Genomic DNA, 14,907 nt, shown 5'->3' with positions numbered 1-14,907 from the left:
ACTCAAATAGTGCCAGGCGCAGTGGCTCATGCCTGTAATCCCAGCACTTTCGGAGGCTGAGGTGGGTGGATCACCTGAGGTCTGGAGTTCGAGACCAGCCTGACCAACATGGAGAAACCCCGTCTCTACTAAAAATACAAAATTAGCCGGATGTGGTGGTGCATGCCTGTAATCCCAGCTACTCATAAGGCTGAGGCAGAAGAATCGCTTGAACGCGGGAGGCAGAGGTTGCAGTGAGCCGAGATTGTACCACTGCATTCCCACCCGGGCAACAAGAGCGAAACTCTCATCTCAAAAAAAAAAAGAAAAAGAACTCAAATAGCCTATCAGTCTGGATTCACGTAGTTCAGCAGTACCTAACTATACAGTTTTAAAAAAATGTAAAGGCATTACTATACTACTGCATGGGATCAAAAGGATGTTATAAATTATGACTCCAAGTTATTAAGAAAACATTACATAGTCTACATAGAAGATGCATGTTACATTTCAATTAAATTGGTTAAGTGTTGACACTTAAAAAGAAAATGAATTCACCAGAATAAGAAAACCTATGCAGTATCTGGGTAGAAACATCTCAAACTCCAAAAATAATAAATGAAGCCTTATTTTAGTCAATTCAGAACCTGGTAATTACTATATATTACAAGGATAATGACACCTAACACTTTATTAGTGATTCACAGTTTACAAAATTGTTAGTTCATAAGCAAGATTACAGAAAATCTAGAAACATATAAAGGGACAGATAAAAATGTTTTGCCTACCAATGGCTCTTTTGCCCAATGTACTTAAAATTATTTTTATTCAAACTCAGCTTCATTTATGGCTTCTGTACACCAACGCTGATCCATTTTAAGGCTGACACTTTCTTCAAAATAATCAGGTTGCTCCTGTATATCCTTGTAGCATTTCTGTTAATGCTAATGTAAATAACTTTTCTAACCTAGCTTCCATTTATTGAACACCTGCTAAATATTAAGAATTGTGCCAAACATCCTATATGTTATTTCTAGTTCTACATAACCATACAGAAACAAGTATGATTATCTAGACATTATAGATAAGGAAGGTGACAATCTTCCTTATCTAAGTAATTTTTCCACGCTCATAGAGCTGACATTTGAACATAATTCAAACTGACTCCAAAATTTATGCTCTTTCCATTACTTGATCTCAATTTTTGGGTTATGTTGAAAGGCATATGACAATATAGAAAAAACATAGTTAACATGGTTTCTGAAACCCAAAGTAGTCAATATTTAAATTCAAATATGTATATTTTCCCTCACTACTCACAGTGTATTAAGGATACAAATAAGAGCCTATGTGAGGACCAGGCGCAGTGACTCACGCCTGTAATCCCAGCACTCTGGGAGGCCGAGGCGGTTAGACCACCTGAGGTCGGGAGTTCGAGACCAGCCTGACCAACATGGAGAAACCCTGTCTCTACTAAAAAAAAAATACAAAAAAAGTTAGATGGACATGGTGGTGCATGCCTGTAATCCCAGCTACTCAGGAGGCTGAGGCAGGAGAATCGCTTGAATCTGGGAGGCGGAGGTTGCAGTGAGCCAAGATCGCACCGTTGCTCTCCAGACTGGGCAACAAGAGCGAAACTCCGTTTCAAAAAAAAAAAAAAGAGTACGTGTGAAAATATTTCATAAATTATAAAGTTATATAACAAACAGCAGGTGAATAGTAGTATGGTAAACAATAGGCATAACAGTTTTTTAAATCAACATTTTAAAAGGTAAGCCTCAGATGATAAGCTTTTTTAATAGGGCTTTTCTGGATTTTTTGGTTAGCTATCAAATATCTCAATATATTTCTCACAGAATGTTTTAACATGTATTAGCAAATATTTATAAGGTCCCACATACATTTATTATCATTTTTGTTTTAAGTTAATAATCTTTTTAGGCCCCTGGATAAACACATTACTAGAAAACCAGACTCTAAACCAGACTCTCTAAGCCATTAGCAACCAACTACAGGCAGACCAAACAGGGATGTTTTTAGGAAGGAAACCTAAAATTAAAATACGTAGACACATTTTTGAAAAATAGCAAATTTAACCCAATGCCTTAAACCAGCCATGTTAGAAATATAATTTAATATTTCACTTACTTGAAGATGACTAGCAATTAGAGTCCAATCATCAGTTCCATGTTGTTCAACCAACTTCTTTAATTTATCATCCTATTAAAATAGTACGAAAATTAGAAAGCTTTCCCCCATCCTTTACCTCTACCCCTAAATATAGATAACTCTCCAATTCTATTAAGGAATATCTGGTAACCATAGAATAACTAAAGCCACCCACTATAATACAAATTCCTCCATTTATTATACTGTTTCTGTAAGTCCCAATGTCATCAGTTATTCATGTCTCTGGTTGAAGAAAAAGAACATACAGTTAATTGATGCATACCTTTTCTCATATGTTTTTAAATATCTTTCATAACTATAGTAGCATTTTTTTTTTGTTTTTGAGATGGAGCCTCGCTCTGTCACCCAGGCTGGAGTGCAGTGGTGCAATCTTGGCTCACTGCAACCCTCTGCCTCCCAGGTTCAAGCGATCCTCCTGTCTCAGCCTCCCAAGTAGGATTAGGATTACAGACATGCACCACCACACCAGGCTAATTTTTGTATTTTTAGTAGAGACGGGGTTTCATCATGTTGGCCAGGCTGGTCTTGAACTCCTGACCTCAAGTGATCCGCCCATCTCGGCCTCCCAAAGGGCTGGGATTACAGGCATGAGCCACCGCACCCGGCCGTATAACTATAGTAGTATTAACCAATAAATACATGTAAGAAACTATGAAACCTTGTCAGATAATTACCTCGTCCCTTGTCCATTTTACTCTGTTCCAGAGTTTCTTCAGTCCTTTTTGTTGTGGTACTTCATAATCATGATCGGCATACTGAAGGTCATCATCCTCATCCTCACTACAAAAAAACACAATTTGTGAAATCAAGAATTTTATTTAAATTTGTAAATTCAAACATTGAACTTGTGTGTGCAGGTATGACTGAAGAAATCATACAGACTATAAGACATATTCACAATGAAATTATTCAAAGTATTAAAAATTAAGAGTCAGACAACGGGGTGGGGTGGAGCTATACTTTTTTTTTTTTTCTGAGACAGAGTCTCACTCTGTTGCCCAGGCTGGAGTGCAGTGGCGTGATCTTGGTTCACTGCAAGCTCCGCCTCCCAGGTTCATGCCATTCTCCTGCCTCAGCCTCTCCAGTAGCTGGGACTACAGGTGCCCACCACTACATCCGGCTATTTTTTTTGTATTTTTAGTAGAGGCAGAGTTTCACCATGTTAACCAGGATGGCCTCAATCTCCTGACCTTGTGATCTGCCCACCTTGGTCTCCCAAAGTGCTGGGATTACAGGCGTGAGCCACTGCACCTGGCCTGGAGCTATACTTCTTACTGATACCAAACACATGAGGTTGGATATGCCACTATGGGAAAAATCATAATCTTGTACATCATGTTAAGGAATTTGACCTTTATTCTTTATTTGACCTTTACTCTAAAGAGTTAAAGAATTTTAACACAGCAAAAGACAAAAGACAGATATCTTGTGTTTTAGAAAAATCAGTGACAAGAGTGTGGTGAAACCGAAAAAGAAAAACCAATTAGTAATCTTCACAACAACCCAAGCAAGAAATTATTGGGGCCTGACAAATGCTAATGGTAAAATATAAACCATACCAATTAAAAGACACAATAGAAGTGATCCAATTAACAATACCAACAACAAAAAATTTTTAACATCTAAAAATATTTTTAACATAAAAGATAAAGGTACAGTAAGTGACAAGACACTATTGTGAGACACAGAAGTCTTGAACAAATGGAAGAACATTCTGACTTTTGTTTTGTTTTGTTTTGTTTTGTTTTGTTTTGTTTTGTTTTGTTTTTTTCAGAGAGGGTCTCAGCTTGCTCTGTTGCCCAGGCTAGAGTGCAGTGGCACAATCACAGCTCACTGTAGCCTCGAACTCCCAGGCTCAGGCAATCCTCCCACCTCAGTCTCCCGAGTAGCTGGGACTACAGGCATGCACCATCATGCCCAGCTAATTTTTTCTATTTTTTGTAGAGATGGGGTTTTGCCATGTTGCTCCACCCCAAGGCTGGTCTTGAACTCCTGAGCTCAAGTGATCCTCCTGCCTCAGCCTCCCAAATCCCACGCTTGGGATTACAGGCATGCATCACCATGCCCAGCCTCCTGACCACATTCTTGGATAAGAAAACAATATTATAGATATGTCCATTCTCTAATTTAGGGAGATGCCCATTCCCCCTAATTCATAAATTAAATGAATAAAAATACCAATAGATTTTGGGAGGGAACTAGACAAGCTAAATCTACAATTCATATGAAAAAAAATCAAGAAGAATGGCGAGAAAAGTTTTTAAAAAGAATAATCAGAGAATTACCACTACCCAATATCAAAATACACTGTAGAGAAATAAAACAGAATGGTACTGCCACACGAACAAACACATAGATAAATGGAACAGAACAGAACATTTAGAAAAGAAAAAAGACCCACACAGAATTTGGTAAATTATAACAGTAACATTTCAAATCAGTGGAGTAAAGGTAGACTTTTCAATAAATGGTGTTAAGACACTGGGTAGCCATTTTTTAAAATTAAGATGCGCTGGGCATGGACACCTGTAATCCCAGCACTTTGGGAGGCTGAGACGAGCAGATCATTTGAGGTCAGGAGTTCGAGACCAGCGTGACCAACATGGCAAAACCCTGTCTCTACTAAAATTGCAAAAATTATCTGGGTGTGGTGGTACGTGCCTATAATCCCAGCTACTTGGGAGGCTGAAGCAGGAGAATTGCTTGTACCCAGTGAGCCAAGACTGCACCACTGCACTCCAGCCTGGGCAACCAAGCGAACCTCCATTTCAAAATTAAAAAAAACAGAAAAACAAAAACAAACAAACAAAAAAACATGGTGTCCTACTTTACAATAAAATAAACTGGGGTGAAGCAATTATTTACATTTTTTACATGAAACCATAATAGTACTATAAGAAAACACAAAAGAAGTCTATTTTTTATATCCTTGAGTAAAAGAGAGGTAAATGTGACAAAAATCTGGAAGTCATAAAATAGATCAACCAAGGTAATGATATTAGGAATTGAAAGAAATATATTAAACTGAGAGATACTTAAAAAGTAGAAAAAAAAGGATTTTGTAACTGATAGATGAGGGACATGGAAGAAGGAGGAATTAAGGATGACTCCAAAGTTTCTGGCTTTGAAAACATAAGTAGAGCTATTTACCATGGAAAATGATAGAAGGAGAAACAGAACTTTGGGAGAGAGAAGAAAATGGGGAGAGTGTGTATAGTTTGGGACTAGCTGTTTTCAAGGTACTTGAAAAATACACAGGTGGATGTCTGGAACAGCACTTCCCAACAGAGATATAATACAAGCCACATATGTAATTTTCTAGTAGCCACATTTTTTAAAAAAAGAGAAATAAGTGAAATGTACTTCAATAGTCAATATTCTTTAACTTAATATAGCAAAAATATAATCATTTCAACATGTAATCAATATAAAAAAGTATAAATGAAACGTTTTACATATTTTTTTCTTACTAAAGTCTTCAAAATCTGGCGTGTGTTTTGTAGTTAGAGTTCACTATAATTCAGACTAGCCACAGTTCAAGAGCTCAATAGCCACATGTGGCTAGTGGCTATCCTACGGGGCAGAGCAAATCTAGAAGGCAAATGAGCATGTGGACCTGCTCAAATACAAGGTCTAGGGTAGAGATGCAGTTTTGGCCAGCACACAAAGAATAGTTGAGGGCACAGGATGACCCAAGGATAATTAATAAAGTGAGGAAAGGGCCAAAGTCAGTATCTGAGTTTTGATGGAGTAAAAAAAGAAAAAGCAACTTTGAAGAATAAAGCCCCATAAAGAAGGGCAAGCCTTAACAATAAACTGAATTAGAAGGCCAGGCGTGGTGGCTCACACCTGTAATCCCAGCACTTTGGGAGGCTGAGGCAGGTGGATCACCTGAGGTCAGGAGTTCAAGACCGGCCTGGCCAACATGGTGAAACCCCGTCTCTACTAAAAATACAAAAATTAGCGGGGCATGATGGTGGGTGCCTGTAATGCCAGCTACGCGGGAGGCTGAGGCGGGAGAATCACTTGAACCTGGGAGGTAGAGGTTACAGTGAGCCGAGATCGCACCATTGCATTCCAGTCCGGCTGACAGAGCAAGACTCCGTCTCAATAAATAAATAAGTAAACTGAATTAGAGGATTCTGAGTAGGCAGTGGACTGAATAAAGTCATGGCATCTGAAAATAACACAGTCTAACATTTATTTAAAAATTTCTAAGTACCAGACATTGTGGTAGTCTATTAAATTTTTCTCTTAAAGCCTCACAACTGGAAGAGGGGAATATTATCATTATTCCCATTTCACGGAATAGGAAACTTTGACTTAGAAATGTAACCTCTTACCCACAGTCACTATTTAACCACTATACTACAACATACTGGAAAAATAGGGGGAAAGTTCTAGGAAGTTGGAAGATACTAAAGACAAACCTCAAGTTCATTTTGGAATCAGAACAAGGTTCTGGTTCTAATTTAATTACTCACTCTGTAACCTTGAACACATTAACCTCTCAGGGGTTTAGTTTACTTGTTTGTAAAATGATAATATTACCACCTACCTTACAGTGCTGCTTTAAGGATAAAATTAAATGAGAAAACATATATAACACCTCATACAGCACATGGCACAGAAAGGTGCCTCAATATTAGTATTACGTGCATAGGCTGATCACCTAATAGTATTCAAAATTATTTTTGCCTTACTAGATTCAACTCTTTCTCAAAAATTCATTCTGATTTCAAACAGCAAAAGTTTGAAGATTTGTTTAAGCTTACTCTAATATAGTTAAGCGCATGCAAGTAGTTTCTAATATCTATGTAAATTATGTAATTTCAATCTTACAAAATTGAAAAATGAAGGCCCAGATTTAATATATGCTGTCTATAGATCCTTTGCAGGAACATCTAACTTCCGTTGACTTGTCAATTCCATTGGAACAAAATTCTTCATATTTGACCAGGCAAAACACCAAGATTCTCCCATTCCCCTATGATCTGCTTCTACAGTTCAACACACTTCAGTAGTCCAGTGTTCTCTCTCCCTGAAGCCATTGTCTATTTGTAACAATAATCCACCAGTCCTCGTTCCATACATGGCTGTTTTTTTTTTTTTTTTTTCTTTTTTGAGATGGAGTCTTGCTCTGTCACCCAGGCTGGAGTGCAGTGGCGCAATCTTGGCTCATTGCAACCTCCACCTCCCCGGTTCAAGCAATTCTCCTTCCTCAGCCTCCCAAGTAGAAGGAATTACAGGTGCCTGCCATCATGCCCAGCTAATTTTTGTATTTTTTCGTAGAGATGGGGTTTCAGCATGTTAGTCAGGCTGGTCTCGAACTCCTGACCTCAGGTGATCTGCCAACCTTGGCCTCCCAAAGTGCTGGGATTACAGGTTTGAGCCACCACGCCTGGCCCATATATGGTTGTTTTATTAAACTGTGTTAAAAAACAACAACAACAACAACAACTAAAAAAAAAACCTCTACAGGCTTGATTAAATATCTGATACGTGCAGCCATTTTCGGCTATCAGAAATATCACCTGATTGGCCAATATTAAATTGTTAAATTCGACATGCTTCAGGGTCCAATGACTTCATAAATTTCTAAGAAAGCTACTGAATCAGATAAAACACCAAACTGTAACTTGCTGCCCTATTTGTATGTACTAAGAGCACCTACCTTTCTTCTTTTTAATGTTTATCACATTTGCCAACCTCCACATCCAAAAAGTAAGCTCATGAGTGCAGACCATGTCTATCACGTTCACCTCTCAGGACTAACTAAGCACAGTACCTGACACTCAAATATTTGTAAAACTAATGAACAATCTTCCCTAACCTTCCAGCTTCACCAAGAGCTCTATATTCCAAAATTATCTCACTTCTTTCCAACCCAACCAAAACTTCCACCTTCTTCAATACAAGTGATCTCAAAGTGGATCTGAGAAAGAAAACTTTTTAACAAATGAAAATACCTCTAGGAAGAGGTAAAAGGCATTCTCATTTGTTAAAGGAGACTTTCAAACCCCAAAAAAAACACCTCCAAGTGGTAGAATTTTAAGAAGCAGAACCTGCTGAAACAAACATTTTTAAATATTCAATACAGAAAAGGTTATTTGAAGGTATCTACTATACTGTTTAACCTTTCTTAGAAATGCCACCAGCAACATTACCACTTCCTAACACCCCAAATAGCCCCCAGGCATGCTTTTCACAGGGTCTCTTTCTTTTCCTACCTCTCTTCAGATCCTCAAAGTTTCCATAACAGCATATTTGAGACTGCTTTAAAATACAGGTTATTTCTAAGTCAAAATAATTTTTACCTTGGGAATTTGCCCATATAAATCTTGAGTATTCACAAATCTACATCACATTTAATCTATACAAAACCCACTTTAAGGTTCTTACAAAATATTTTAAGGATATGAGTCCAAAAACATTATTTTGGTCAAAAAGATGAGTTTTCAAAGAGTAATTTTCCTAAAAACTTGTTCATTTTAACTGTAAAACTTTGCCCCTTTTTACCCACATACTTTATTGTGAGAAATTTCTATTTCTACATGAGGTTTCATTCTCTGTTTTGCATTTCAGCATGGTCATCAGTTTCAGACACTGAGTTATACAGCCCATTCAATGTTCAGTAAGCTGGGCTTTTTGAATGGGTAAGTGTGAAGAAGCAAGTAGAATTCTTAGAATTATCTACCACTGGGACTTTCCTACAGTCTACCTACTTCTTAGTTATAGCATCAAGTTATCTCTACATATATATGAGTATTGAAAAGACAATGTTAACTTTCAAATACATGAGACCAAAAAAAAAAAGATCCTAGATATCTATCAACATCACTAGCTACAAAGAAAGATGCCTAAGAATGCGTATAATTTGCAAAGAAAACGGGGAAAGGATAAAACCCCACAAATCACTGCACCATTATCCCACTTTCACCATTTAACAGTGAAAAAGTCCCATCACTGAAAAATGGTTAGACATCATCAAAATGGATCTGCTCTATTTGTCTACTTTTATATAATCTTTTGACATTTCTGTATTATAGCAATCAATGCTGGTAATATGTAATAATTTAATAAAATCGGCTTCCTACCATGTAGTTAAATAAACCATTTCTAGCCTAGTGTAATTATCTAGAAGACAGCAAAATAAAGTGACATTATTTCTCTAGTCACAAAGCAATAATAGATTAATTTGGTCTTTGACTCTCCAGCCCAGGACTTGGTTTCCAGAATGATTCTGCTAGTTTTCCTAAGTCAAAGAAAATATTTATGTGATAAATGTCTAAGACATAACCAAACTACTATATTCAAATGGTAAGTTTCACAGACTGTGAATTAAAGTGATTACAATGATTATAAAACAGTCAAAGGAAGCACACAAAAAAATTGTATAACTCATTAGGCCAGGAAAATAGTTTAAGAGTAATTTTACATTGGGGTACAAGCTAACAGGACATGATAGTCATGACTTTGTCTGTGAAATAATACGCACTTGATGAAATAATTCACATGTGATGTTAAGATAAAACATTTAGAAGTTCAGTTTTAGAGGATAATAATTATATCACTTAAACCAGTAAATGAGGTATTCCAAGGAGGAAACTGAAATTTTTTAAAATTTTTTATTCTAAAAGAAAGAGAAATACCGGTTCTATAAATTTGCTCTAGTAAAATCGCATCAGGTTGATAATATTTTAATCACAAATTAACTCAAGTCCGAAATCTTTATCACAGACAAAAAAAAAAAATCTTTATTATACAATCTTGAGGACAAGTCCAATCATATTCAAGGTATGAAAATTTACCAGGTTGATTTAATAAAGTGAAATTAGGCCACCCAGTGGTTAATATGATGTACTGCATACATGAATATTTTATTTCCAAATCTGGACTGTGCAAACCAGCATTATTATAGTAAGACAAACTTTACAAAATCTTTGATCATTATTAATAGCAATATTGAGGAGAGTTCTACCTAGTAATTCCATAAACAAAAACAATGTGAGAAAATTTCTATTTCATTAGTATGTATGTACTTTTAAATGAGAAAAGATTACAAAATGTCTTCAAATATATACATTAAAGCTAGAAACTACCTTACAGACCATAAAATCCAAACTCCATATATTAACCAGATGAAAAACTGAGGCAGAGTTTACCTGCTTCCCCAAACAATATTGCCAGTTAATGACAAAACTGATTAAAAGATCAGTTCTCATATTTCGGTATAATTTCACTCCCACCCATTTTGCTGGAAACAACACAGTAAAACTGGTTCCTATACACATACATATACATAACACTGCAAAAAACATCTTCTATTTCAAGAGCTGGCTTTTATCTTTTCAGGTTAGTGTAGTCATAGGTCATCTCAAGTGTAAATAGTTTAATCTGTTACTAGTAAACAGGTTTCTAAATGACATTTTTTAAAGCTTACTTTAAAGGGTAAAACTGACTTTCGAATCTCAAATTAATTATGCATATATAAATATGCTTAAAAGTCAAATATATGTTAATAACAGATATATTAATTTTAGTAGTGCCTGTAAATTGTCATTGCAATTCCCAGTGGGATGTAAAATTATTTAAAGTCACAATACAAATGAGTCTTCCTTTATGTAAATCTAGAGGACAGATACTACAGCTATCTTAAGGATCAAAACAGCTGACATCCTGCAGTTGTTTCACACTTGAGGTAACACTTAGTTTTCTACTCTTAGGTTTTTTTTTTTTTTTTTTTTTTCAGATCACATAGGAAACATATATCACAGGATTTACGCCTATGCTCTTAGGCAAAACTTTTATACAGCAAAGTATAGTTTTCACTTGAACGCTTAAGTGGTTGTATACTGGAGATCTCAAATTACAACTTGAAGTAACTGAATTATTTCTTTTCCCTTTCAACTATAAATTGAGTTCAAATATATTAAGATACTTAGCTAAAAGGCAAGAGAGATTTTTCCCAATGACTACATTATTTTTGCTTCAAAACAATTCACACTCTATCCTCTTTTGTTTTTTGTTGAAGCACAAAAGCAGAGCATCTACTGTCTTCTAAGATATGTAAATCATATTTACGTGGGCAAGAAATGTAATTCAGAGTATGAAACACATTCAAGTATGAAGACATAAGAGATATATCATTCAGAGATGATAATTTCTCCCCACATCCTCTATCTGTATACTCCCAGGGAGAGTGTAGCTTCACCCCACCACATTTAATTACTCCAGATTTATGACCCTTTAAATCATTCTATCATGTTTAAATTAACTTACACAACTGTCAAGGGATAAATGTCAAAAGTACAATATTTAGATTTCAAGCTCACAGTATTCTCAATAAAATAACTTATATAAGCAAACTAACATTAAGTTATTTCTCCTTTCTTTGTCCATTATTATGAAGCATACACTTCACACATATGGACAGAAAACCCATAGTGAGGGGAAGGTTCTGACATTTAAACATTCGTGTCTAGCCATAATTTAAATTTAACTAAATGCTGATGACAGAATTAGCCAAGAAACTGTTCCAAATAAGATTAACATCAATACTGATAGTAGATAATATCACACATTAATAAACTTGTTATTGAGTTAACATATTCAATTGTCATCTTATTTTTAAATTTTTTCATATTTAAAAATTCAAAAAGCCTAAACCAGTACTTCAGCAATCATAATTACAAGAGCTTTAAATATCTATCTTTTCTGAAGATTGATGTTAATTGGGTGCTTGAAGTTCTAGAGGGGTGGTTCTTTCCTGGGTGATTTTGTCCCCCAAAAGATACTTGGCAATGTCTGGAGACATTTTTACTGTCATGACTGAGGGAAGCGGAGTGTTACTATCTCTACTGGGTAGAAGCCAGCGATGCTGCTAAACATCTCCCCATTACAAAGAATTATCTGGTCCAAGATGTCAATAGTGCAAAGGTTGAAAACAGTTTTAGAGGGGTCTGTGTATACATTTATTTTATCTCAAGGGTTTGTCCTATAACTTATTTCAAAATTAATAAGCTTACAGAGACCTACGGATTTCTGCAGAAGCATCCTGCACACAGCAGATGCTTAACAGAAAATTAAGGAAAAAACAATTATGTATATATAGTTACTGCCAATTTTTAGCAGAACTCTGCAGTGAATGACCCCCATTACTAAATTTCAACTTAGGAAATACATCTCTAGTGAAGATTTTGGGGCTGTGGATCTAGACAAATAAATATTTGGAAATTCTGCCAAACATCTTTTCAGGTTTATTTGATAATGCTGAAAATCAGAAGACATCCTATATTTGTGTTATCTAAGCAATTACTCCACATAATTTATAAGTAGCTACTGTAATGGCATGTAAACAAAAATTAGACGCATAAATTCATCCTAGCAAATTTTCCAGGCAAAGGTGGAAAAAAGTGCCTTACCTCTGTGCAACACTTAGGTACGGTCAGAGCCAAACACAGACACTCAAAATATTAAGTGAATCAAACACATTGTTTCATTTTAAGATCAAGCTACTAGTTGTTACTACTAGTTGTTACTACTAGTTGTTACTACTAGTTGTTACTATGTGACATGGTCCCAATAGAGGATATTAAAATATACATATATCCATAAAGCTGAGAATATGGGTATAGGAATTACAGAAAACATCAGAAAAGTCCTCTCAGCTATTCCCCAGAGGATTTTCCACAACGTTTCAAGATAGCCAAGTTGGCAGAGGGGTGGCCGCCCAGGTTCACCGTGGAGTTCCTATTTTGACTGTACCGTCATTCAGAAAAGAGTCGCCCGAACACCATTTTCAAGTCCTCCCGGCAGGGCACAGCCAGTTTTCTCTGCGTAGCGAACTCCCTAAAAGCGCTCGACTTACCTGGCAAGAAACCTGCCTCGAAGAAGTGGCAGCATGAGGTCAGGAATCTGGACGCGCATTGTGGGGAGAGCCACCGAGAAACCTGGGCATCTCCTACGTCCCGCGCCTCAAACACCCTGGTCCCCAACTCTCCACACGTCGCAGCTGCGCTCCGGCCATCGAGGCCAAGCGGCCGCAGGGACGCGGGAAGAGAAACCTCTGCCCTCGCCGGGGAGGGCCTTATGGCGGGAGAAGGCAGCGGGATAGGAAAGAGAATCTGAGCCGAGACGGCGCCGACAGGCCTGGGCGAAAGGGGTGCCACCCACCTGCGCGACCTCTTCGCCATCCTTCAAGTACCGCATAGGAGCGGGCTGGGCGGGGACGCGGGTCAGCCTTCTCCAGCCTCCGGCGAATGCTCCTTCTCCCCGATCCTCCAGCCGCTTCCCTCTCTCCCTCTGGAGGCGGCCGAGTGCGGAACGCACGTCCTCGACAGGGCAGGACGGAGGGACAGCGGGGGCGGACCGCGACCCGCCCCCGACCCCGACCCGCAGCGCAGCTCTTAGCCCCGGCCCGGCTCGGCCAGGGATGCCCCCAACATGTCAGGAGGCGCGATCCCGCCCTCCGTCGCCTTCTCCCGCCGCTTGTCAGCCTCCCCGCCCGGGTCCCAGCCCGGCTCCGCCACAGGGGCCCAACCCCTGCCCTCTTCCCCGCAGCTAGCAGTTCTGCAGGGCTCGCAATCTCCTGCAGGGTTTTGTCCGCACCGCCGAATCTCGCGCCCAGCCTCCCTCAAGAGCCGCCGTTTGAATCTGCGCACGCGGCCCTGAACCTCATTGGCTGTGGGGGCCGCACGCGGAGGAGCGAGGGCGGGGCGGGGAGAGCGCGCGCGGCTGAGGGCGGGGCTGGGGAGCTGGAAACTGGGACTGGAACTCGCGGGAGTCGGGGAAGGAGCCGGGAGCCAGGGGGTGGGGCCGCGGGTGGGGCCGTGGGTGGGGCCGTGGGTGGGGCAGGCGAGCTGAGCTGTCACAGGACTCGGAACGCGCCGAGAGGCGCACCGCGCGGGGCCTGCTGGGAGAGCGAGTTCCTGCGCTCGCCGAGGAGTGGGTCCGGAAGCGGCGTCGGAGCGGGTCCGGAAGCGGGCGGTGAAGCCGTCCAGTTGCCTCAAATTTCTTAGGGTGAGCGGACCGAGTTTCTGGCGGGGTGGGTAGTCCCGCGGCCCAGCAAGAGAACGTCTCCCCAGCCTCGTCTCGGCCACAGCCCCTCGCTCCTTAGGTGTCTTCCGCCTCACTAGGTAGGAGGCGCGGTCTTCAGACTTGAGACAAATCTAACCATAAATTTGCGCGGCCGTTATTTTTTAAGCAAAAATGTGAGCTATTTTTACCCAGACATCATAGCTACGAGAGTGACGAAGACTCTGGCAGGAAACCAAATATCACCTATTTTCCTCAAAAAGCAGAAGAAGCGTGACAAGTGAAAAAAGTTCCTAGCGGGAGACGTGCTTGGAACGGGAGATAATCTGTGTCTACCGCTGGTCCTCAAGGTGCTTAATTTCGTGCCCGCTCTACAGGAAATAACGTCCGCGGCGGAGGAGCCCGGTCCTGGAGAATAACGCGTGAAGATGACAGTGGACTGAGCATTTCGTCCAGATGAATGAGCATGATAGTTAAGTGTAGAAGGTGACCTTCTTCCCTCTGGAGAGACCAGGGAGGGGGGAACCACCGGAGGAGTTTTCTAGCGGTTGCAGCTACTTGAGGTTCCAGTCTAATAACTACGAACTGTTCGTTTCAAGTAGCAGTAAAGTAGATTTGCTACAGTAACAATTAGACTTGGCTAAGGAAAATTTGCAAGGCAACATGGTCTACTGCATAGAGCACTGAGCCACATGTTAACAC

General features: G+C 39.4%; 1 protein-coding gene across 5 annotated transcripts in view; it reads right to left on the bottom strand.

Annotated features, from left to right (window-relative positions):
• MYBL1 (MYB proto-oncogene like 1) overlaps positions 1–13,744 on the bottom strand; it is a 48,583-nt gene extending 34,839 nt beyond the window's left edge. For 3 of the 5 annotated variants that reach the window (XM_058444456.1, XM_058444458.1, XM_058444457.1), the window contains exons 1-3: positions 13,345–13,514; positions 2,844–2,949; positions 2,128–2,199 (exon numbers count right to left, since the gene is read on the bottom strand). In XM_058444456.1, the coding sequence (XP_058300439.1) occupies positions 2,128–2,199; positions 2,844–2,949; positions 13,345–13,364 (198 nt within the window). In that variant the 5' untranslated portion in view covers positions 13,365–13,514. Of the gene's footprint in view, positions 1–2,127; positions 2,200–2,843; positions 2,950–13,344 lie in introns of all 5 variants that reach the window. The other 2 variants (XM_032759644.2, XM_058444459.1) reach the window with 1 other exon arrangement.
• Between the last annotated feature and the right edge of the window lie 1,163 nt (positions 13,745–14,907).

Source organism: Hylobates moloch, unplaced genomic scaffold (assembly GCF_009828535.3).
Source record: "Hylobates moloch isolate HMO894 unplaced genomic scaffold, HMol_V3 SCAFFOLD_9, whole genome shotgun sequence".
Classification (NCBI taxonomy): Eukaryota; Metazoa; Chordata; class Mammalia; order Primates; family Hylobatidae; genus Hylobates; species Hylobates moloch.
The sequence above is the reverse complement of the archived record's forward strand: the minus strand, read 5'-3'. Positions and strand labels throughout refer to the sequence as shown.